General features: G+C 36.6%; 2 protein-coding genes across 2 annotated transcripts; both read left to right on the forward strand.

Moving 5' to 3' along the window:
- The first annotated feature begins 4991 nt into the window (after positions 1 to 4991).
- On the forward strand, positions 4992 to 9284 carry LOC148863413 (uncharacterized). Its single transcript, XM_088981453.1, has 6 exons — positions 4992 to 5679; positions 5986 to 6022; positions 6131 to 6367; positions 6487 to 6534; positions 8415 to 8860; positions 9006 to 9284. Exons 1-6 carry the CDS (start codon positions 5378 to 5380, stop codon positions 9076 to 9078), a joined length of 1143 nt encoding a protein of 380 aa, XP_088837579.1. The 5' UTR covers positions 4992 to 5377; the 3' UTR covers positions 9079 to 9284.
- Positions 9285 to 17984: 8700 nt separating this feature from the next.
- Positions 17985 to 24248, forward strand: LOC148863414 (heat shock protein 90-5, chloroplastic-like). Its single transcript, XM_088981454.1, has 19 exons — positions 17985 to 18489; positions 18947 to 19020; positions 19360 to 19485; positions 19563 to 19656; positions 19794 to 19877; positions 19995 to 20138; positions 20223 to 20339; positions 20430 to 20474; positions 20576 to 20650; positions 20812 to 20916; positions 21000 to 21140; positions 21263 to 21355; positions 21584 to 21658; positions 21741 to 21995; positions 22428 to 22530; positions 22662 to 22836; positions 22937 to 23042; positions 23656 to 23745; positions 23857 to 24248. The coding sequence occupies exons 1-19, from the start codon at positions 18220 to 18222 to the stop codon at positions 24061 to 24063; spliced, it is 2379 nt and encodes a 792-aa protein (XP_088837580.1). The 5' UTR covers positions 17985 to 18219; the 3' UTR covers positions 24064 to 24248.
- Positions 24249 to 26165: the final 1917 nt, after the last annotated feature.

Raw genomic sequence — 26165 nt, forward strand, 5'->3', positions numbered from 1 at the left:
AGGCTTTGACTCTACTTAGAAAAGGCTGGAATGTCGCTTTTTTAAGTATAGATAAAATTAGATAGTATATTTTATCATATTGAAGTGAGTTTAAGTTCAATCCAACTAAAGGGGTATGGGATAGGTGTGAGTGGTCTAAGCTCTCAAATTGGGGAAATCAGGGTTTTAGAGAGACTAAGTATCAATTTGAGAAGATACTAGGGAATGATGTTGGAAGTTCCCTCCAAAGGGAAAGGATCCCTTATTTAGGTCCAGTTTGCTTTTGTTTATTGGGTAAGTGAGTTTACCTTGGTTGGTGTTTTTTGGGCAAAGTTATTTAAGTAACTTTGGTGCCAGCATTTGAGTGCATTTTCATTTACCCCATTAAAAGGAGAAAAGCAGGAGGGAATTAGTATTTTCAGTGGGTGAATAAGTAATTTATCCATCCTTTAGGAAGGTACTGATTATCCGAGTAATTAATTCTTCCCAAAAAATTCGTTTGCCTTGGGACGTAATATAGTAGTGTAAGAACGTGGGATTATGGTCAATTACCCAATTAACCAACTTACACCCTACGAGATACCGGCAAATGAACATGACCTAAGCAGAAAGAAAATTTTCAAAACATTACCTAGCCAATTAGAGCTTAGACCCCTAGATTGATTGGGTGGGGACATGCATTAGGTTGTAAAGTGGGGACCAACTAAGATTGTTGTTATCTCCTCCTCACAATCCCACCACTTCTCGCTCATAAGAGGCCCTAATGGATCAATGCATGTTGTACAGGAATTGCATGTCTCGTGCCTATAAGCTTTATGAATGCGGCGGTCAGTAGCTGGGTTCTTATCCACATTCCGTGGTAAGTAAACGTGGTCAGCCTATGAACTGCGGTTCACAATAGCAATGTACAAGTCCATCTTACAAGGTGTTTTACTTGTGAATCAGCAATTTTTTATGTTTAGACTGTTTTTGGTTGCAATGCAAATAAATTTGTACTGATGCAAAACCATGGCAGTGCAAATCTATTTTTGTTTTAAATTTTAGCTTATTTTGTTTGAAGGCAATATAAATAAAATAAATTAAAACATGAAGCAGAATAAAGTAAAATCTAAAATAAAATTAAATAAGAATTTGCATTTTTTACATTTATACTAATGCAAATAAATTTGCACGGAAAATTTATCATCTCCTTAATTAGGGAAATGTCCATTTAATCTAAAATATATATATTTAAAAAAAAAAATAATGCTGATGTGGGTATTAGGGAGCTTTTCATTGAACCATTACAGTTTCGATTTCCTTGTTCTTCCTCCTTCGAGTAATTGAGATCATATTTGGATTTTGTGTATTCAATGAGTGCTTTATTTTTGGCATCCTCTGTGATGTTAGTGGTAATTTTTTCTTTAATTTTGAAACTTACGAGGATGGGTGTGATTCAGAAGAACCTGTTAAAAACAGTTTGTAAGAATTAATGAGTTCTCCTATTCCTTGCAATGGATCAAGACAAAAGTACTGTAATGAAATAAGGCCTCTATTAGATTTGCAAAGCTTATAACAACTAGCAAGAATGACTTTTCATATACTTGCAAGGGTTCAAGACAAAAGCATGGAATGAGAACCTCCATTTGTGAACTGTAAAGGTGGGTGGTAGGAATGGCTTTTATATAACTCGAAAGAACATCTGGACAAAAACGCTTCAATGGGGTGAGACCAAGATTGTGATTTTTGAAAAGCCATGACTTATAAAGCTGGGATGTTGAAAGAAGTGAGAAGAAAGGATGGGAGGTAGGTAGAGAATGGGCCATGGACCTCCATGAAACTTGAAAAGCTAGCTGCCAAGAAAGAAAGATTTGAGGTCCACTTTAGGCTTTTCAGCCCTAACAATCAATGAAGATTGCTGTGCATTGAAAACCCATTCACCCAAAGTCAAAATTAGTGGCACTCCATTGCTACAATGGAGTGTTCCCCTTCATCTCAACCCCATCATCATCCACTTTGCAGCATACGAAAGTCTACTTTTGGCATTGCTTTGTCCATTTAGATGCTTTAATTACTTCCCACTTAAGTACTTAACCCTTAAGGGATCAGTGACCTAAGACCAAACCAGAGGCTACACTGGGTCTGGTCAATTTGGAGTAACTGGGTCCATGATCACATGTATATGTGTGATAGATTGAGAATTCTTAAGAAAAATGACTAATCAGACAAGATCAGAATTTTATAATCCTATAGTACAGGGGGAATGCATCCAGACAGTGAATTAATGCTAAATTCATAGACATAATGTGGTTTATAGGGGAAGAGGTCTAGTAGTAGGGGGGGCTGGGGGCTGGAATTTAGAATTCTGTATCAGATGTTTCCATACTTTTCCGCAATTCTTAAGGTCCAAAAACGTTGGAAAGGGCCCACCCAAGCATTTGCTTTCTTTCTACCATACCATGTAGAATTGTAGAGGTTGTGGAAGGGACTTGGTGTGTCTATAATTGAAGTGTGATGCTACAGCTGTTGCGTTCGAATTTCAACAGAGGATAAGATGTGGACCACATTATATGTTTACAGAAGGTCAAAATGGAAGGGCTTCGTTAAGCAAATGGACCCAATGGGCCAGGACTCATCTAACGCTCGCTATCAAATTAAGAAGGCAAAAAATATTCCTTGTCTGTGCCCCATTTTGAAGCTGACTTGAAGCATATTTTTCTGCAAGGCAAAGGAGTGGTTTGGTGGATCCGTCCATCCAAACGAACCCTCTAGAACAACGACATGTTGTCGATTTCAAAACCATTAGACCATTAAATTTTGGGTAGTGAATATTGATGTGAAATGAAGGCTAACCTGTGCGACTGCGAATCATTCATTGGTTCCATAATTCGGACAACAACAGAAATTGTGAGAGCTGGTGCTTGGTGGTGATCAGTTGAGAATGCTCTCATGTATTTTGGTTGGAATTTTCTAGCCAATGCAGAACCTACACGTGCAGTGCCATTTCGATGAAAACCATGATAGGTATGATTTTGTTTTTTCAAAACAAAAAATACTGCCACGTCAACGAAATTGCCAGGTGGCAAATATTAACGTGAATGAACTTGCAACAAGGGAAGAGATTGAAGGGGAGACAGGTGGGCCCTTGTCTTACTGGCGTCTGAGATTCCACGTGTGGCAATCCTGACAAGCAGGACTGGGAATCCACGCCTGCATCATCTGAAAAGTGAAAACCCAGATTATAGTGGAAGGTAGGCGTGGTACCAAGCAGGCCTGTGTTACCAGTGGATACCATTGCCTTTTCCCACGCCAAAATAAAGATAATTTAGTGAAATTTTTCGATTAGTACTCTGTATTTTAGGTTTGGTGTCATTTTGGCTCCAGAATTTTAAAATGTGATAATTCAGTATCCAAATTTTTAAAACGTGACAATATAGTATTTATCCTTAACTAGCTGTTAATCAATCATTAAGTGACATTTGAAATAGGCATAAATGTTCTTTAAGTGCTATTTTTTTTTATCAATCATCTAAACGTTGATAAAAAAAAATAACAATCCCAAATCAAGAAAGTTGGAGTCACGTTTGAGTGGGTATTATGGTGACCTTGACTTTTTTTAATAAAAAAGGCAATGATTTGATACTTAATTTTTTGTCAATGTTTGGATGGTTGATAAAGAAAATTAGATGACACTCAAAGGGCATTTGTGTCTTTTTCAAATGTCACTTAATGACTGGTTAGCAGTAGGGGTGAGCAAAAAAACCGAAAAACTGAATTGATCGAAACTGAACCAAAAAATCGGTTAATCGAATTGGTTGGTTCGGTTTCGGTTTGGTGATTTTAAAAAGCTGAAGGTTAACCAAACCGACCGATATACATGTTTTTTTTTATATATTTTCTATATATTTATGTATATTATATATTTTATATATTATAAATTAATAAATATGCATTATATATAAATATGTATATTTATAATATATTATATATTATTTATTGTTTAAAATATAAAATTTTATATATATTTATAATTTTTTATTATATATTTATATATTTTTATAATAAGTATTATCAAGTCAACAAAACCAAAAAACTGATGAACCAAACCATTGGTTAACCGATTGGTTTTGGTTTGGTTCTGGTTACTGGTACTACCAATTCGATTCACAAAAAAGGGCCACGGTTCGTGTAACCCCTAGTCATGGTTCAAAGCATCGATACGATATATCCGATACAGGGCGTATCTTTTTTAATAATAGAAAGAATGCTAAAAGCTTCCCAAAAAACCAAAACGATAAAAACAAAAAAAAAAAAAAAAACTAAAAAAACAATCGATACTTTGAACCTTGACCCAATTTGGATTATCATATTTTAAAAGTTTAGATACTAAATTATCATATTTTTAAAGTTCTAGAATCAAACTGACACGAAGCCCCCGAAGTAAAGGTACTTATCAAGAATTTACCGCTTTTTTCTCTCTCCTCACCGATTCAAATAATACACGAGTGAAGAGGGAAAGAATTCAGCAAAATTGAGTGTTCCCTGTCCCCTATTTTAAGGGCTGTCCCTGTCCTTGTAAGTTGTAACGTAACGGACCGGATTCCAACTCCCATCCGTTCTCGTTTTTAGTTTTTACAAGAAGGAAAGTCCTTAAACAATAAACAAAACAAATTATAGAGACAGAAATGACTCTTGATCTGGCCACATGGCAAATTAAAAGCGTTGGCTTAAAATATAAGCCATGACTTCCACTTTCCACGTCAGACTGATACATGGCCCCAGGCGTATGGAGCTGATGTGGGACATAGTAATTAACTCAGTGTTTCGAGTGCAACTGTAGACGATTTGAACACGCTGGCGACCCAATCATTACTCTTGTAGTTGTAGTTATAGTTAGAAACCTAGAAACGGGACGGGACTGTAGTACTGTAGTACTGTACAAGGAGTGGGGAGAGAGGGCGTAATTCTTCGGAAACCATCGAATAAAGCGATTGTCCGCTTTATAATTGTACCACACGTGCCACTTCCCTTTCGACGCCGGAAATCCCTCCAAATTACACACCGTAACGTAGCTTCTCTCTACTCTCCTCTTCTCTTTTTCTTATTTTCCAATTCATTTCCTTTTCCTGTGCTTCCTCCGTTTTCCTCTGTTCTATCACCCCTTCTCTCGGCACCCCGAAACCAACACAGATCCAAAACTACGCCAAAACCCTAGATTCGTTCGTTCCGACTTCTCCTACTCCTGACCCAAAGCCCTGAGCCCTCAACTTCACTCTCTACTGCAATCCCCATCTCCTGTTCTTTCTCTCCCTCTTGTTCGATGCAGAAAGTAAGATTCCGACGCTGTTTTCACCCTCCGATCTGATCCAAACTAGAAAAGATCCCATTTTTTACCTTCTTTTTTTTATTTTAACTGGAAATGGGTGCCATAACGTCGTCAATGGCGGCGAAGTTTGCCTTCTTCCCGCCGAATCCTCCGTCGTATAAGCTCGTCGTCGATGAACATACCGGGAAATTGATGATTTCGGATGTTCCGCAACGAGAAAACGTTGATGTATTGAAACTCTGTACAAAGAGAGGAAACGAGATAATTGCGATGTATGTGAAGAACCCGTCGGCATCTCTGACCTTGTTGTACTCTCATGGCAACGCTGCCGATTTAGGGCAGATGTATGAGCTCTTTACGGAGCTTAGTCTTCATCTGCGTGTAAACTTGATGGGGTTAGTACTGATTTCACATGTAGAAAATTCGGAACATTAGTTCAAATTTTTCTTAACGTTATAACTGATTTGAAAAAAAAAAAAAAAAAACCACCATCTTTTGAGTTATAGCTTAACTAGACTTTGCGATTATTACGGGAATTTCTTGTTTTGATATAATAAAGAGGATGGACATGGACTTATAAGCAGTATGAGATGTAGGAGACCTGTGAATTTAGATTCTCTGCGATCTCTGGTGTTTCCCCTCCCTGTGTCCCATTTGAAGAGCTCTCGGGAAGAAAACTTGATCTTTTATATAATTTGCAGGTACGATTATTCTGGGTATGGGCAGTCTTCTGGAAAGGTATGATATTTATATCATGAATTGTGGGGAAAGTAAAAGAATTTCTGGTTTGGCTTTCTTTTCTCTTGGTAGAAATGGCTGATTTATAATGCTTATGCCTACTGGTAGCCAAGCGAGCAGAACACCTATGCCGATCTAGAGGCTGCTTATGGATGTCTTGAAGAGAAATATGGAGCCAAGGAGGAAGACATTATCTTATATGGTCAGTCAGTCGGTAGTGGCCCTACTGTGAATTTGGCGGCCCGTTTGCCTCGGCTGAGAGCAGTGGTTCTCCACAGTCCGATCATGTCTGGCCTTAGAGTCATGTATCCAGTGAAAAGAACATACTGGTTTGACATATATAAGGTTTCATTTTCTTTTTAAAAATATTTCGAAGCTTTATTTTTCTATATCATTTGAATTTATATTATATTTAATGAATCTCCATTGATGAGCATCCAAATTGTTATTTCATCTCTCTGCAGAATATTGATAAAATTCCTTTGGTTAACTGCCCAGTTCTCATAATCCATGTGAGTAATTCTCCTCCAACTTTTATATAATTTGGTTTCTTTTTGTTTCTAATGTTTGTTACAGCTAGCTTGGCATGTAAATATGATACAATTTTGGTACCAAAAGTAATAGGCTTAGCTAGGAACTTCAACAATTTTCAACGTTTGTATTTGGGATTGATTAGCATAGTTTGAAATTTTGTAACTCTACATTTAGGTCCAGTACCCAAAAACGCTTGGAATTGGGGTGCCGGTTTCAGACTAAGAATCCATTGGGGGTGGGGTTGCCATTTGAATTCCTCATAGTTCAGTATGGTGTGGAATTCAATTTCATTTCTGCCCTGAATAGACTGAATTCCATGTGAATGTAACTACAGCCTATGCTAGTAAATGGTTAAATATTATTATTGGTGTTTATTTATTTATTGTTCTCTTTTTTAAGGTGTTTTGAGTCATGAACTTATATCCTATTAAATCTGTTTGATGTCATGGCATAATCAAAACCTTTTATGTCATTTATGCCATTTGTAATGGTCCCCTGCAAACATATAAAATACAAACTGCTCTATCAGTTTTACATCTCTTGCATGGGTTGTGTGCATGTAGTGCTAGATCTTGACAAACTATTGATTCTAAATGCCACTTGAATGCCCTTATCCAAGTAAAAATTTGCTTTTAAGAAGTAAAATGGTGTGGACCCCAACTTATATGCAAGAGGATGGAGGTAGGCATGGCAATTTTCCCCATCCCCGATGGGGACCTGATTTCCCCGACCCGATGGGGTTGGGGATGGGGATTGTTTTGACGGGGTGGGGACGGGGATTAATGGGAATCCCCAGTCGGGGTCGGGGATGGGGGATTGAGGACCCCACCCCGCCCCAACCCCGATTATATATATGTTATTTATATTAAACATATATTATTCATGTTATATATATATATATATATATATATATATATAATTAAAAAAATTTATTTATTTTTAAGTAAATTTATTTTTCAAAAAATACTATTATCTTAAAAAATTTTGGGGATGGAGGACAAATTTTATCCCTAGCAAGGATTGGGGACGGGGATGGGGGTTAATTTCAGAGTCGGGGACGGGGACGGGGAATATGATCCCCGCCCCGTTGCCATTCCTAGATGAAGGTAGGAGGAGGGTTATTTGATGGAGAGTGAGACAGGAAGCTAGATGATGTGGTTCCCACTTTATTTGAGAGAGGTGGTACAAATTTTGCATCAGCTCTTGAGATGCAAAATTTGCACTGCCAACAAATGCAAATGAGACAAAAATACAAATTTTGTATCAGGTAAGAGTGCGTCATATTTACAAACAAATGGATGCAAAACTGAATTGGGTACAAAATTTGTTTCTGGTTTAGATTTGCATTGCAAAGAAACAGAGCCTTATGCTCAGTTTGGAAGGAGTACAAATGCAAATATGTACAGTGCAAATACATATAAAATAATACAAAATACAAGGTTTTGCACTCTACATATTTGTATTTGTACTCCTTCCAAACTGAGCCTTAATGCTTTGAGGTTTAAGGTTAAAAACAGCAGTTGAGGGTGCCACTTGGATCTTTATTTCTGGATGTTCAATCCTGATTGGTCTATTATGAGTCTAAAGCTTTATTTTGTAATGAAATTAATTCCTTCCTTGAAATGGAACAACTCGACTTATAGAGCTTTAAATGCATTTATGACTTAACAATGTGATGTAAATCCTGAAGAAATTTGATGGATGTGAACGACTTTGTAGCAGGTAAGTAGGACATATATTATACACGTGCTCCATGAACTTAATATATGGTTTAGTGCAAGTATCAAAGGATTCTTTTTGTAAGTTAGAATGTGCTCTCACTTGTCAAGCCATTTTACCTGGTTATTGGTGCACGCAGGGAACTGCAGATGAAGTTGTAGATTGCTCCCATGGTAAACAGCTTTGGGAGCTTTGTAAGTTGAAGTATGAACCACTATGGCTTAAAGGAGGGAACCACTGTAACCTGGAACTTTACCCAGAGTACTTAAGGCATCTCAAGAAGTTCATACTAGCCATTGAGAAAACGCCGCATCTCAGCAATGGATGTCAACAAAGCATAGATCAGTCAGAGGCTCCTCGGAGCAGTATGGACCACAAAGAGAAGTCCAGACCAAGCATAGACCAGAGAGAGAAGCCTAGGTCCAGTGTTGACCAAAGAGAGAAGTCTAGACCAAGAATAGATCGGAGAGAAAAGTCAAGAATCAGCACAGATAGGAGAGAAAAATCAAGAAAGAGCGTGGATCGCCCTGATAAGGCAAGGAACAGCATTGACCAGCCAGAGAAAGCAAGAAACAGCATTGACCGGTTGGACAAAACTTGGATTGGCTAAGAGTGTCTTCCTTTTTTTTTTTTTTTTTTCTTTTTTTCCTTTCTTTAAATCTATTGTGGCCAATATGACTTACAATGTACATATATAAATATCTGGTTGTCTTGACTGTTGGAATGGCAGCTTTGGAGATGTGATGAGATCGGTCAGACTGTGCAATATCCATTGTTTCAAGCACACAGCATCAGGGATCTGAGGAATCAAAGGTTAGTGCTTGAAACCAGGTTGTATCTCCGTGTTCCCTTTTTCCTATTTGATTGGTCAAGTGGGATGCTTGGGTGATAGCAACAGCCGCTCTATCTCTCTTTCTTCCATGTGCTAGAGAAATAATAGGCAGGTTTTGTATTTCAATTTATCATTTGTCCATAGTAATAAATCTAAGCAGACATCTACGTTTATCAATGTGCTTCTATGAACTCATTAGTACCATAGCATAAATTTCCTAGCCCAGACTGCAGGAGAGAAACAGTTATACTTTGAAAAAGGGGGAGTAATTTGGGCACACCCAATTTTCTGCATAATGGGCAAATCCCCAATCATCGTTGGTCAAAAGTACATTTTTTTAAAGAAGAAAAATTCCATGTTTTGACTTACCGTCACCAACAGTGATTTCTTTGTCCATGTTTTGAGTTTTTAGTTGACTAGGGATGTGCCCCATTTAGTAATGAGATTTACCCAAATCAGTCCTATTGAAGCGGAAGGAAAACTTGGACAAAGTTAATTTGGGGTAGGGTTTTATTTGAGGCTCGACAAATTAGTACACCTATTTATTCATCAATTGTGCTGTTGATGTCAGGGGAGTGATTCCCAATATCATCTCTAATAATCTAAAGAACATAGAATAATATTTAACCTTCAGAGTTCAGATATTTATTTGTTATTTTTTTTTTATTTTTGGTTTTAGACTTTTATGGGAGTGATTTGGGCAATTCCTTTTTAGTGAATGGGGAATACTCCTGGTCATCACATTGATTTCTTTGATAACCTGGCAGTGATTTCTTTGTGTTTTGTAGGGATGTACCCATTTATATCAAATATTGGGAAGAGCCCTAACCACTTCCCTTTTGTTGATATCAAATATATGTTTCTTTGGTGAGGATTCTTTTTTATTGGTTGATCGTAGTTCACTTCACTATTATGAGGTTGGGAGTTTTTAGGACCTGATTCATTGCCTGTTTCTGTTTGGGATGCTCTACGTTGTGGGCTCGCCTCAAAATGTACATTGATGCCCAAGACAACCAATTCAAAGTTGGGCCTTGATCCCCCTGGACATATGGTAATTTACTAATGGGGGTATACTGTTAACTCAACACACGTTGCTTTTTCTGGGTTTTTTAGGGCCTCATGTCCGAGTTAGTAGTGCAATTGGGTTTTAATGTTTTTGCACCAGCGTTGGGTCACTCGAATCAACCAACCATACCTTCCTTTCGCACCCCAAAAAACTAGGATAAAACGCAGTAGATTAAGCGAGGCCATTTTTGTTTCATTGATCGTCTTTGCTCAAATTCTGGAGTAAGAAATGTCAGAATTATTGAAATGAAGGACATTCTCCGCATTTTGCTGTAGTGAAATTGGGCTTGAGTTGCTTGATTTTTTTGAGTCCGGCTTCAGTCAGAGCAAAGCCTGTTCGAACAACCTTTACAGCCTTGCATTGGGAGGGAATATCTCTCTAGTTATTGCTTTACTTCATGGGTAGAGATATTTCAAATGCAAGGTTACAAGAGGCTGTTGGAACAGTGTGAGAATGGGCTTGCTTTGACTGAAGCCAAACTCGACTTTTCATAACATGTACCAGAAAAGAATGACTTTTCTAGTACTACGAACTTTGTTGTTTTTTTGCCCTGAGCGCATATAGATATGATGAACCAAACAGGTCATGTGTACCTCTTGCCCAATACAAGGGAAGAATAGGATTCAGGGAAGCCCACGGCAGCAAAGCAAACATGGCCCAAATATCTTGTTTGCCTTGGGATCTTATGGGCAGCTTGATATTTCAATTTCCAAATGCCAACCGTCTACATTATGCACTGCATATTTATACTTTCACCCCAGAGTTGGCATTGCAAAAGGAATAAGAGGTGGAGACAGAGTACGGTGCACGTCAGGCCCACTATTCATTTCACAGTGAGCCTATGGTTCCATGGGTTTGATTCTGTGCCTCTTATTTTGGAGGGATGCCATCACTGAGTTTATGTTTGGTTTCATTGACGTTTACAAAGATGTCATTTATTGCTTTAAATGCTTATCTACATTATCTTATTTCAAAATGTCTTTTTGCTTTTTTTTGTTTGATTGGGCATCACTTTTAAACATTTTTTGTTTTTCACTTCATATTAACACCCATAAAAGCATGTCGCATTAGCATTTTGCTTCAAGGAATGTTAGGGTTATAGGGGAAACAAAAATTTAACATTTCCCCAAGTGCCTCATGCACAAAAATCAAAGCATTTCAATTTCTTAATGTTAATTTGATAAATGGTTAAACCAAATAATGGTTTTATATGAAATAAATGACAATGCCTATGTGGTGCTGATGTGGCACGTTTATTGAAAAACTTCTTATGTAACTAAACATCACCTGAATCATCAGCCATAAAATACAATTTGGATTTCACTCGATGAGACATTTTTGTAGCCTCTTTTGGCTATGTTATACTTAAATCAACCTAGGGCGTAGGCATTGTTGTCTGTGAGAAAATGTCAAGCAACGGCCTATTAACATTGTGGCACCATTTGCTGATCATTGTCGTTGTTCTATTCCATGTCAAGTTGAAGCGTCCATAGGGGGCAATAAGTTGAAGTGACTATTTCACTTAAAATATATGTTAATTAAATGAAGACCGGATCTGTTCCTCACACCTGGCGCCTCACAGGCACCTTACACACATCCTACCATGCATTGGAAATATCTTCCGCCCTTATTAATAATTATTCACAGGAAATGTTTCCAATGCACGGTGGATGTGCATATGAGATGCCCATTTGTGAGGAACAGATCCAGTCTCAATTAAATTGAGTTCGCATCAGTGCCCCACACAATGAAATGGGGACACCTGTCCTCTCGCATGAACTCCATCATTATGGGTGTGAAGTTAATGGAGACCCCATTCCTGCTCAACCCTCTCTATTGACTCGACTTCGGAGTTTGGATTATCCTTCAGTATCCATATGACCATTCTAATTGGAACCCACTTCCTTCTCCGGTGCCGACATTTGTTACGGCAGTCACATTGTCTGAAGGTAAATACACATTTTGTATGGAAGAAGGCGGGAAGAGAAAAAAAAACCCTCATGTTCGCTGGAGATGTATTTGGCAATACAGAACATTTTGACGGGAAAAACACGAATAAAAAATAGAGTAGAGGAAAAAGGAAAAAAAACTGCATTTGTTTAATGTTTCCGGTGACTGGTGATGAAAAAGCCCTCCCTCCCTTGTCTGTTTTGCTTTTGCAGTGAAAAAAATAAGAAGAAGAATATAGGAGAGGTAGTTAGACAGAGAGTTGATTACCTTCCGATGGTGTGATTGCTGGAACGCTGGTGCCGGAGAAGAAGTGGGTTCCGATTTAGGATGGAGACTGAATGATGGTGAACAGGGGTATCCCGGATCTCCTGTGTACAAGAAGTCTGCCTACGTTTATCTCAGTCATACATAGAGAACATCTCATCCTCTGCATAGTATTATACAGGGGGAGATATTCTCAATTCACGGGGGATAGTGTATTGTGGATAGGCGTGGACAGGAGATCTGGAGTCTCCAAATAGATGATCGAGCGGGAATGGGGTCCCCATTAGCTCCGCTGCTCCGCAAGCGAAATAATGGAGATCATGCAGGGGACAGTCCCCGTTTCATGGTATGGGGGCGCTGATTAACAATTTCTGACCATTTAAATAAATCTTATAAACAAACTTTTTAAGCGGATAGCAAACATAACACCTTTCCTGTGAGATCGCTTTTTCATTTAGGCTTAGTTTGGAAGGAGTACAAATACAAATATCTAGAGTGCAAAACCTCGTATTTTGTATTATTTTGTATATATACTATTTTCAAATTGGAACAAGTACAAGTACATATTTATACAGTATAAATATATACAAAATAATAGAAAATACAAGATTTTGTACTCTATATATATACTTTATACTCCTTTCAAATAGAAACTTAGACTTAATTTGAAGAGAATACAAAGACAAATATGTACATATAAATACATACAGAAAATATAAGATTTTGCACTTTTCATATTTATATTTGTATTCCTCACTTATGTGGAAAGCATCTTTGGACACGCCCGCTCTGTGCACAATGAAGAGAAGAGGAAACCATAGAAGAGATGCTGCTGTTCTGTGCGCGATATGGCTCTATTAATTTGGTTTAGATCGAACCTTGGTCCGAGTTTCCGTAGAAATACCAATTTATCCCTTTAACAGGTTTTTATCAATTGACTCAAACAAAGTTCATCTGATTTCATTATGTTCTTAATTTGCCATATTTGCATGGTTTATTGAAAAATAAAAGGAGCATATGTGTATTAAACAGTCTGATTCTAATCCATTCGATGGATGGGTTTATTTATCAGATGGAGATGGAGGAGGCAGCACAGCAGTTGGACAAGGGTGAGCAATAAACTGGAGCGCCACTCTCCATAGTTTGAAGCCATTTATTTGAACATCTCACTTTAAATCTCCTTCAATGGCCTGTCGTCGCAACTCGCAAGGTTTAGACTTTAGAGACTGATTGATACAAGTACACGAATACGTTGTGATATTTTGAATCTTGACCTATTCCAAATTCTAACTTTATATGTGTGGAGAGAGAATATATTGATAGTTGGGATCCGTGTGTGATGCATGTGAAAATTGGAAAGATTTAATAATTTTATTTTTCATTCAATGTTGATTTATAAAAAATAATTATTGTTAATTGAATATGAATAAATATTTTTTAATTACAGTAATTTTAATAAATTTTTCATTATTTTTAAATAAAATTTTGATTAACTTTAAATAAGTAAAAATAATTATAAAAGCTAATATTTTTATTAATTTCACTAATAATTAACAATTATATAAGAATGACAACAGGGTGGGTTCAGGGCAAGGCACCCCATCCCTTTCCCTGCCCCATAGTTAAGACACTCTATTCCATTTCCGCCCCGTCTCCAATGTCATGCGGGTTTAAGACAAGGTAACAACTCTTCAATATCGGGTGAGTTCAGGGGCAAGACACTCTACTCCTCATCAAGGATGGAGAATCCTCAAATTTCCCTACCTCATCCCTAGTATTGGGCAGGTTTAAGTAGAGGTGTAAATTGGGTTGTGTTAGGTCGACACGACACAACCTGCATGTGCCCCGCACAAAGTGCGAGTCATGTCGTGTTGGCCCACAAGGCATACCGAGCCATGCCTCCCTCCTCTAGGATAGTTTGGGGGGTTAGTTTGACATAGCCCACATGGGCCCATGCCGTGCCATGGGTCAGGCTAGTCCATGGGTTGGGCCTTAGGCCAAGGCAAGGCACACACTCCCCATCCAAGGTTTCTAAAATAGGACCGGATAGGGAACCATTATGGGGTAGAACGGTTTGACTGTTCGGTCCGAACGGATGACCCGCTTTGACAAAAAAATAAAAATAGAAAAAATGGCCAAAAACTATTGCCTGGGTTGACGATTCGATCACCCAAGTCGGCGATTTGCTAACCAAATAAACAGTTTTTGGACAAAAAGCGGTTTTGAGGTGAAACGGTGTCTAGTTCCCAATTTTTCTGGTCTAACCATCTGGTTGATCCAATTTTGAAAACAATGCCCTTGTCAAATCCAATATTCAATTTGATGATAGAAATGATCAAATGGATATATTGAGTAACAACCACGTGGTAAATTTCTAAAAGTATACTAAATTGTTTTTAATATTCAAAAATGTAATTTTATGAAAATTTTGGAAATTTTATTGTACTTTTGTAATTATGAAAATTTATTCAAATTTTTATTAAATAACTTATTTTCTTTTTAAATGGTTTAGTTACAGAATTATACTAATTTATCTTATAATTTCTAATATAAACTAACCAATAATTTCCTTTTTCCAATATTATACTAATTTATCTTAATAATTTGTGTAATTATTTGTTCAAATTATAGTTTTCCATTTCCTATAGTCCTTTATCTTTAATAATTTTCAATAAAAATTACATAATTTTTAATGGTTTTCCAAAATCTATCAAATGTAATAAACTTTTCTAAAATTTCCAAAATATTCTAATAATTTTCAATAATTATTTAATGCATTTTAAATAAATTTCAAATAATTATTTAATGCAGCAAGGAGAGGAATGGTGATCGGGACCCGTGCCATGCACGGGTGTTGTTAAGCGAAACTTACATAAGAGTATATAATTGTTTTATATTTTAACTTTTTAATAAACAATCCAATCAAACTCAACCCGACTTGATCGGTTTTCTAGTATTTCAAATCGGCTTTGGTTTAATAAATATATATTAATATTTTATATTTTAATTTTAATTTTTTAATACAAAAAATTAGGAAATTTCCCAAATTTCTTAGTCTAAAATATTTTATATCATAGATTTAATTTTTGTAATTTATTTTTTAATAATGTCATTGTCATTTATGAAATTTAAAGTTAATTTTTAAGTTTAAATCTTTTGAACAAACAAACTAAACCAAAAATAGACCCAAATTGATACAACTCGAGTTGGTGGGTTTTCACTAATGGTCAATCGGTTTTGAGTGACAAACTATGGACTTGACCAGATCGATTTGGTAGGCGAAACAACATGTAGCTGAACTGAACCAATCATTAAATACTCCTAATTTCAACTAAATTTATAGTCTAATCTCTAATAAATAACAATAGTTTAATCTCTAATAATTATTGAAAATTTATAGCAAATGTGCACAATCATTGAAAATAAGTTTATAATGAAAATATAATAGATATATAATAAAAATATAATAATTAAAAAATATAATAAATACTGAAAAATATGCTAAATTAGTCAATAAATAGTGTAATCTCATATAATAAGTATTGATTATAAAATATAAAAAAAAATATAATTATTAAAACTAAATTTATAACAGAAATACAATAAATACGACAAATTAAATTTCAAAAGTTAAATGATAGTTGTTTAATCTCCAATAATTATTGGTAATTTTCTATTAAATAACAAAATAAAATAGATTTATAAATAATTATTGAAATCATATTTATAAAAAAACAATAAATAATTAGTGAAAATAAAATAAATATTAATTATAGTATATATAAATATATAATGAATATACACTATTATTGTAAAATTATTACTAATAAATATAATTTTGTTGATAGTTATTTTCTATAATTATTAATTGATATAAGTGAAGTTAGCTATTGACAATATTATTTAGTTATTGAAATAATATTGTTATTTAAATTCTTGAAATATTAATTATTTATTGAATTTAATAATCCATAAAATTATAATCGTACTATTATTACATAATTCGTTATTAATTTTGTAAAATATTAAATTATTATTAATATGAATGTTATGAATTCTATTATAATTATTTATCTACTTTTAAGATCTTTTTAATTTATTACATAATTTCGTTATTTTAACTATTTAAAATTTTGTCATGTTTAATATTTTGTTATTTAAATATTTAAATAATATGTAAAATATTTAAAAATATTCATTATTTGAATTTTATTTATTTTAATGTTATTACGTAATATTAAATATTTTGTTATATTATTTAGCTATTTTTAATGTTTTTTATTTAAGATTTTTAGTTATTGAAATATTTTATAATGTTAAATTTTTATTATTTGTATAAATTTTAAATTGAATAATTCATAAAATTATAGTTTGTATTGTTACTACATAATTTCATGATGAATTTTGTAAAAATATTGAATTATTAATAATATGAATATTTTTAAATCTATTATTTTTTTTGTGTTTTGAATAAATATTTTAAATTTAGTATATAATTTCATTATAACATTTAAATAGTTCTGAATTTTTTAAATTAAAATTTTCTTTAGATAGATATTGATAAAAAGTGGGGGAGAGGATAAATAGGAATTAGAGATAGTTTAGGAGAGAATCTCTCTATAAATTAGAGATAATTTAAGAGATAAATAGGAATTAAAGATAATTTAAGAGATAAATAGGAATTAGAGACAATTTAGAATGAAGTGGGGGGAAAGTGGTGCCACTTGGCTAAACATTAGAAAAGCAAATCACTCTTTCTTTATGATTGTTAGAAATAGTTAAGCATATGTGATTTCCTTATTGATTTAATGGGTAATTATGTTGAATTAAAAAATAAAAATTTCAAAAAAAAAAAAACAAAAATTTAGGAAAGAGGATTTACTGCAAGGAGAACTATGCTGATATGGCAGAACCAGTTTTACTCTCTCTCTCTATATATATAGATTAAGTCCAAATTCAAAATTCCAAATCCAAACTGTTTAGGTATTGGCCTTTGCTCTTATGACAAGTTGAACTGTGCAATTTCATGTCTCGATGCTCACATCTAATTCTATGAACTATGATTTTTAAAACCAGACTGGGCCAAATGGTCACATCTAATTAGGTGAACGATTTCGTTTCACAGCACCCTTAACCGCAATGCGAGAAGAGGGTGCAGGTCATCCATCGTCCGTATATAAGTGGTTATGGTCATTAATTTGCGGGTTTAAACATGTTATCATTGTGGAAAGATCCAAGGTTTTGTAGCCCGAGCAACGTTTGTGTGTACAGGTACGGGCCCATTGATATATGGATCATGAAGAATTAAGAATCCAATCCTCTTAATACTGGATCAGACCATATTAGTCGGACTCGGACCATGCAGTACAAACAATCCCAACCCGAACTCTTGTGGGAATACCGAATATCTTGCAGGCACCGGATATTTTTATAGTGCCACAAAGTTCATGCAAATTATCTTCTTGTACGGTTATACCCTCTATTCCAAATTCCAACGAGTCGATTACGATCAACGGATCTACTATACAATTTATTTTTCTTTCTTTTTTTTTAATATAATTTTCGTTGATATAAAGTCTTGGGATATTGTGGCTGCTGACATGGCGGCATCTACGCCTTACAAAAGTAAAACCCCAAACGAAAAGGAAATGGTTCGTTGGTTTCTTCTAGAACCATCCCCTCCCCTTAAACCCTGCACAGCGTGTTTTACTTTCTTGCTCTCTAGCCTCGTTAGAGTTTTGAGTTCCAGCCAATAAGAAACCAGTAAGGGAGTAATTGTTTATCTGTTTAGGGCTTTTATCTGCATTCCTCTGCAAGCTTCTTTAGAGTCCAATGGCACCCGTCCTAAGCAGGAGCTTGTCTTCAGCTTCTGTAGCCTCTCTTCCTTCGTCATCATCATTTTCGGTGAAGAACCACAATAAAGTTTCGAATTTGAGAACTTCTTTTATACCCCGGAACGCTTTGAGACATGGATTTCCTGCTTGTGGATTGAAATGGAAGCTCGATAGGAAAAACGATCGATTGGCTGTCCGCTGCGAGGCGGTCGTCGCTGAGAAAGAAGCCGAGGACGCCTCTGCTGAGAAGTTCGAGTACCAGGCGGAGGTTGGTTTTCTATGTGCATCTTTGGTTTATACTGTTTCGGGTAGCTTCTGATACTAAAATCGAATTGAAGTGTTTGGAATTGAAGTCCAATGCATCATCTCATTTCTCGTTATACAGATACTGATTAGATATCTCACTATGTAATGGATTAATAAGCACATATTTCTTTTTGGAAAACATGTTCTTTTTTGAATATTTCACCAAACATTTGAATTGTCATTTATGGACAAGGTTATCGCTTCTTCATCTTCCCCAATTGAAGATATGGATTTCTAACCATTATTAGCATGTCTGGGTGTTTTATGCTATCATTCTCTGCTACTTTTTATGTTGTTGCCTTTTTTTTTTTAAGTGCGTTATTATTATTATTTTTTTAAATTTTTATGTACATCTTTATATATAGTATGTGGATTATCATCTCATGGCTTCTGAAAATTCGAGTATCAACTAAATGCAGGTCAGTCGACTATTGGACTTGATAGTTCATAGTTTATACAGTCACAAGGAAGTGTTCCTTCGGGAGCTTGTGAGGTGGGTCTCTTTGACATGTCTTTCTATTATCTTGTCTCACTCCGGTCATGCATCTGTGTTTTATTTTAATTTTGTTTCTTAGCTTCCTCTCTTAGCATTTATTCACTTATTTGAGAAGATAGACACTGGTTTAAATGTATACTCTGAGGGAGTCCATTTGGGAGGGGAGGGTTCTCATTCTTTTAGTTTTGGGATCAAAGTTAATTGTCTCCCCTGCTCAACATGATTGTTGATTAGTTCTTATTTCTAACTCACTCTTGAAATTGTTATATAAAATATTTTTCAATAACTTTTTTAAATGCTCCTCTTTTATGACTGCTTTATGTTCTGCAATTTCAGCAATGCAAGTGATGCTCTAGATAAGTTGAGATTCTTGAGCGTGACCGAACCTTCTCTTCTAAGTGATGCTGGTGAACTGGAGATACGCATAAAACCTGACCCAGACAATGGGACCATCACCATAACGTATGGTTACTCCAGCCATTTTCTTTTCTTGCCTATGAGTGGGATGTGCTGCTTAAAATTTTTCCTTGAACTTGCAGAGATACTGGTATTGGGATGACCAAAGAGGAGCTCGTTGACTGTCTTGGAACTATTGCTCAAAGTGGAACCTCAAAATTCTTGAAGGCTCTTAAGGTGTTTCTTCCCTCCTGTAATTCCATGTGATTTATGTTCTTGAAGGATGGCACATTTCCCTTTTCAAAAATAAAAAAAAAGATGGCCCATTTCTATTTGGACTTTGGAGTTGCTCATTGTTTTTTTCCTATGAGTAGGAGAATAAAGATGTTGGAGCAGACAATGGCTTGATTGGTCAGTTTGGTGTTGGGTTCTATTCTGCATTTCTTGTTGCTGAGAAGGTACATTTTGATCCTTAAGTGGTTCCACCAAACACTTGAGATTGATTATCATGCATCTAGAGATTTCATATATATTTTCACTGTGATGTTTCCTTATTAATGTCATTTCTGTTTCAGGTGGTTGTGTCTACAAAGAGCCCAAGGTCAGATAAGCAGTATGTCTGGGAGGCAGTAGCAGACAGTAGCTCATATGTGATTAAGGAAGAGACTGATCCTGAAAAACTTCTATGTCGTGGAACACAAATCACCCTTTATTTAAGGGTATCTTTCTTGTTATTCTGTTCTCTTCATGGTACTTGGGTGTCTCATATAAGCCCCTAAGTTTTGGCCGCTTTCATCTTGCAGCCAGATGATAAATATGAATTCTCTGAACCTAGCAGGATACAAGGTCTGGTGAAGAATTACTCTCAGTTTGTTTCCTTCCCCATCTACACATGGCAAGAAAAATCAAGGACTGTTGAGGTAAGGGCATCTTTTTTGTTTACAGAAACAATATTATCAACACACTCCCAAACAAAAAATGGTTTTAATTGGACAGTGACTTCTTTATAGGTAGAAGAGGAAGAAGCAAAGGAGGGAGAAGAAGCGAAGCCTGAGGTAATTTTTCGAGGATCCTATTAATGGGAAATTGGGAATTATGGTTTGTCAGATTCTTTTAGACTTTAAATATCCAAGCCAATTGCTTTACTTCTTTCCAGGGTGAGAAGAAGAAGAAAACTGTAACTGAGAAATACTGGGATTGGGAATTAGCCAATGAAACAAAACCCATATGGGTAAGTCAAAATCATTTCTAGTTATTATTCAATTAGTAGCAAAGTATGTCTCCTTATTGACCTGTTAATTGTAACTGGCTTTCCTACGTATCACTTGATTGGCTTCTTTGTGTCATGTTTATGGATAGCTTATGTTTTTTCTTTTAATTTATTTGTTTTAGATGCGGAACCCAAAGGAAGTTGAGAAAGATGAATACCATGAGTTCTACAAGAAAACATTTAATGAGTTCTTGGACCCACTTGCATACACCCACTTCACTACTGAGGTATACAACTTTCCTTTTGTTGGGTATCACATTGGTTATTTTTCTAGGTTGAGATTTCTAACCTCAGTGTGACAATTGAGTAGGGTGAGGTGGAATTTAGAAGCGTACTTTACATTCCTGGAATGGCTCCTCTTAACAACGAGGACATAATAAACCCCAAGACAAAGAATATCCGATTGTATGTGAAACGTGTATTCATTTCAGATGATTTTGATGGTGAGCTGGTAAGCATTATTTTACAGTGTTGCTATGGATAAAAGTACCCTCTGCTTCATGTGTTTCAGGGTCTCTTTGGTCATAATTATACAATGTTTCAGAGGATTAACTGATCTTGAATCTCATGTAGTTTCCACGGTACTTGAGCTTTGTAAAAGGTGTGGTGGATTCGGATGACCTGCCTCTCAATGTTTCTCGAGAGATACTTCAAGAAAGTCGAATAGTAAGTGAAAACTTGTTTTCTTTCTCATTAACAGGAGTGGTCCTAGGTTATTCTGTATTTAATAAAATAACTGGAGCTCCTCTTCACTGTTAAATGGATAAATGGTTCTCCATATGGAAAAGTACATGTGTGTGTTTTCTAAACTCAAGGGATCAAAATAGCTTTTAGTTCTTGTAGATGCTATTTCAGAGACATTTACTGTGCTATTCTTCAAATTTATACTGGCAGGTAAGGATCATGAGAAAGAGACTTGTTAGGAAAACATTTGATATGATTCAGGAGTCTGAAAGTGAGAACAAAGAGGTAAGGCAAAGCTCACTTGTAATCTTTAGATTTTGCATATGAAAATTGTGTTTAAATAATTCTATTATTTAACTTTTTGCAGGATTATAAGAAATTCTGGGAGAACTTTGGAAAATTTCTTAAGTTGGGATGCATTGAGGACTCAGGCAACCATAAGCGCTTAACACCCTTGCTGCGGTTCTACTCCTCCAAAAGTGAAGAAGAACTTACTAGCTTAGATAACTATGTTGAGAACATGGGTGAGAACCAAAAGGCTATCTATTACTTGGCAACAGACAGTTTGAAAAGTGCAAAAACTGCCCCCTTTTTGGAAAAGCTGGTCCAAAAGGATATTGAGGTATGTGCCTATTATATCTTTGATGACACTTTACACAAATAAAAGAGAATATCTAATAACCCAATTCCAACAGTAAACTCAAGTGTGATTTCTAACTCCATGGTTTAAGTATGGAGTTCAAAGATAGTCAAATAGCAAACAAGACAACAGAGCAAATTTAGTAATTAATCCATGTAAAATCAGCTTAAAAATATGCTTCTGTCTGATATTGGTAAGGACAATTTTTTTAGATTGGAAATTCAGTATAAAATGAACTAAATGCCACTTCTATGAAAAAATGATATTAATCATGGCTTTTTGATAAGTAAAGGAAAAGCAAAAAATAAGGAAGATGAAAAGAAATACAAAAAAAAATATAGATTTCTTAAAAGGCTTCTCACTGCATCCTATTGTAAGACAGTTTTCCTTCTAACATGATTTCCTCTCTTTTAGGTTCTATATCTAATAGAGCCTATTGATGAAGTTGCCATCCAGAACCTGCAGACCTACAAAGAAAAGAAATTTGTTGACATCAGCAAGGAAGATTTAGAGCTAGGTAAATATTCATTGTAATTTCTAATCTGGTTAACTTGGATAGTTTCTCATGATGGCTTGACTTGCATCTGTTTCATGGCTTCATCTATTCACACTCTTGGGTACTTGGTCATAACATAAATGTGAAATCAGGTGATGAAGACGAGGTCAAAGAAAGAGAAACTAAGCAAGAATACAATCTTCTTTGTGATTGGATAAAACAACAGCTCGGCGACAAGGTGGCTAAAGTGCAAGTTTCTAAGCGTCTTAGCTCATCCCCGTGTGTACTTGTTTCTGGCAAATTTGGGTGGTCTGCTAATATGGAAAGGTAGATCATGCTTATTTCAGAACATTTTTGGTCCAACTAGTGCAAAGAATCTCTCTTTCTTCGTGAATATTTTAACTGAGATGACACGTTTTCCTTGAAGGCTTATGAAAGCACAGACTCTTGGAGACACTTCTACCTTGGAGTTCATGAGGGGACGAAGAATATTGGAGGTCAATCCAGATCATCCCATAATCAAAGATCTAAATGTGAGATCCGAATCTTCTATTCATACTTAATACTTGATGCCTGTTTTGTGAATGGTATTTGCTCATCTGAAAGTTCTCGTAAGATTCATATAGAGGGTGTACTGTGCATGAAAAGATTCCTTGGACCTCAGCCAAACATAGATTTTGGTCCAAGCTACTGAAAGCCATTTGCAGTCACTAATGACATAATTTGGATGGGAGGTCATCTCATCTGATTTTAGTGCACGAAAATTTTCTTTCAGATTATGGGATTGGATCTGGTAATTGGTTTTTCATTTTTCTTGTCAATAATATGAACTCACCCAGCTATGATGGAATCAAACTGAAGACTATAATTGTCAAATTGATAAGATAGAAGAAAAGATTTGTAAATATATAACAGGATGAACTAAGAAGATAATAGTCTTAGTTTAGCTCGAGGTTTAAAACATGCATGTAATATGAAGAATTAGTTTAGCTTGAGGTTTAAAAGATGCTATTATCAACAACTATGTATTTAACTGTTCAATTAGTTTTATTTTCCTTCTGGTCATAGAACTAATGCTGGGACACCTATTATTTCTTCTGACCAAATTGAAGGGTTAGCAACATCTAAATTGCTGTTAACTTGCAGGCTGCATGCAAGAACGCTCCTGATAGTACTGAAGCCAAGAGAGCTGTTGACCTTTTGTATAATACAGCCTTGATTTCCAGCGGATTCTCTGTAAGCACTGTATTACTATCTTTGCAATGTGTTAATGATATAATATTTTGTTGCATGAGTAGCTTTAATCTCTTGTCTAAACTTTTTCGTTTTCCCAATTAAATGGCACAGCCTGAAAGTCCTGCTGAGTTGGGGAACAAGATATATGAAATGATGGCAATTGCCCTTGGTGGAAGATGGGGGAGATTGGAATCGGAAGAGAGAGAGACAGAAGCAGATACCGAGGTTGAATCCGATTCAGGTGATGCTGAAACCTCGGGGACAGAAGTGGTTGAACCATCAGAAGTGAGGGCGGAAAGCGATCCTTGGAAGGATTGATGTTCCTTTTGTTTTTGGTAGAGTTTCCACAGTTAGCTTTTATAGGTACGGCTTAGTGGATGAGGTTGAGAGAGCGGATAGATAAAATGCTATAACCTATAAGCTGTGATATATGTTTCCTGAGAAACGCATTTTAATCTTTAGTAGAGGAATGATATTGAATCGTACTGCAATTTTTGGGACCACCACCATCCTGTTCAGCTACTTGTGCAATTCGTTTTTTTTTTTCAGGCCAGGAGGGAGGGTTGGGGTAAAGGTTTTAATTTCCTATATGTGCTTAAATGTGTCCGAGGCCAAGAATGAAGAACCAAAAGCCATTTGCATCCTCAGGCTTGAGAATGAGACCACCTAGCAAATTCTTAAGTGGTTGCAGGTTGCCGCTTGCAGAACATGTGTTGGGATCTCCTCTCAACAAAAACTGTCCCAACATCATCTATGTCGACACGAGACTGGAACAGTTTTTCGTTGGAAGTCCCGGACTTGCAGTACATGTAATGATGTAATGTATTACATTTACATGCATGCCTTGGTTGTTTTCCCAACCATCGGGTTGGCACACTCGTGACTCGTTGTAATCTCTCTGGATCTCCTCCCAACAAAAGGGGCGTTTCACAACGTCCCACAGCACATCAGCCGTGTATTGGGAATATCTACCAATGATGATATCATTGTTTCTGGTACTATCATTGAAATATGTTCTCAATACATGGTGGGGATGTATTGTGGGACATTGTGGGGTGCCCCCTCGTGGGACGTAGATCTGAACAATCTAATGTGACCTGCATACATTCATCTCATAATTAATTCGCACCGGTACAAAAGCATGATAATGCAAATTATTTATGTTGGGAGCTTGTTGGTAGCAAATCTAAACTCTATTGTGAGATGTGCAGATATATGATCTTGAAAGAGTATTGGCCCGGGATAACTTTTGTTGTTGAGAGGTGATCCCGATTCCACTCGGTCACCCAAATCTAGTTTCTCTTTATATCTCTTGCTACTTTATCTTGTTTGCCGAGTTAGTTACTTGGCCATGACATATGAAATAGACAGCCCCGCCATTCCCCTTCACTGTCATCTACAACACTGCGGGGAGGAGGTGGAGGGGTGGACAAAGGTCAATTGTGATGCTTCCATTAGCCTTAGAGATCTTGGAGGTGTGATCTCATCTGGGCCTCGGCGGTGAATGGCAGTCTGGTAAGGTCTTATTCAAGCTTGTTGTTTCCATTTTAGATGGTGTTTGGTATTTGATAGAGCGCGATCCGGCCGGTCTTAGCTGTTCGCTGCCTTGCTTCCGAACAGGGTAGCAGGGAACCTGAAACGGAGGAGATGGAAAAGCTCCGGGGGGAACCCGGTGTAGAGGTTCTGAACCTCAAGTTAGAATCCTTCAAAAGCAAGGTAATACCAGAGAGCGCAAATTTGCATGCCTCCGTTGTCGGGGGGAGGGGGGCTCTTATAGTCACCTCGTGCACTCGTCCCGGGGCCCTTGTCAGGTCAAGTATGATTACCCTTGTGCTTGTCAATTCGGTCGTCGTCCTTTCTGTTGAGACAGAATCGTCGCTGCCTAACCGTCATCTAACTGGAGATGGCGGTGTCAGTGGCGGTGGCAGGTGGCTGTTTAGGGTACTGCCGCCAAACGTCAGATCCCAAGTCAGTCAGGCGCGGCGCCTTTGGGCACGAACTTCCTTAGTGTCAGGCGTGGTATGACTTGTTTGGTTTTGGTGCCAAGTGATGTGAAGTGCTGAGCGAGGCGGTCTTGAGCTCAGAGGTATCTATAGGGCAGGTCAGTTCGGCGAAGTGTATCTCGAGCTGTTATAAGGTGGGTCAATTCGGCGAAGTGTGTCCCGAGTTGTTACAAGGTGGGTCAGTTCGGCGAAGTGTGTCTCGAGCTGTTATAAGGGTCAGCTCGGCGAAGTGTGTCCCGAGCTGTTACAAGGTGGGTCAGTTCGGCGAAGTGTATCCCGAGCTGTTACAAGGTGGGTCAGTTCGGCGAAGTGTGTCCCGAGCTGTTACAAGGTGGGTCAGTTCGGGCCCCCGATAGGGAGCTCAGTCCGCTAGTGTCCCCTTGTTCCCGCCTAGGCTTGACCCCTTTTGTCGAGCTG

This window comes from Nelumbo lutea, chromosome 3 (assembly GCF_056320005.1).
Source record: "Nelumbo lutea isolate HS-2025 chromosome 3, American lotus-T2T, whole genome shotgun sequence".
Taxonomy (NCBI): domain Eukaryota; kingdom Viridiplantae; phylum Streptophyta; class Magnoliopsida; order Proteales; family Nelumbonaceae; genus Nelumbo; species Nelumbo lutea.

Coding starts and splice junctions, on each gene's coding strand:
- LOC148863413 (XM_088981453.1), top strand. CDS start 5,378: ATGGGTGCCATAACGTCGTCAATGGCGGCGAAGTTTGCCTTCTTCCCG. Junction 6,023..6,130: donor ATGGGCAGTCTTCTGGAAAG/GTATGATATTTA, acceptor GCCTACTGGTAG/CCAAGCGAGCAGAACACCTA. Junction 6,368..6,486: donor ACTGGTTTGACATATATAAG/GTTTCATTTTCT, acceptor ATCTCTCTGCAG/AATATTGATAAAATTCCTTT.
- LOC148863414 (XM_088981454.1), top strand. CDS start 18,220: ATGGCACCCGTCCTAAGCAGGAGCTTGTCTTCAGCTTCTGTAGCCTCT. Junction 18,490..18,946: donor AGTTCGAGTACCAGGCGGAG/GTTGGTTTTCTA, acceptor AACTAAATGCAG/GTCAGTCGACTATTGGACTT. Junction 20,475..20,575: donor GAGAAGAAGCGAAGCCTGAG/GTAATTTTTCGA, acceptor ACTTCTTTCCAG/GGTGAGAAGAAGAAGAAAAC.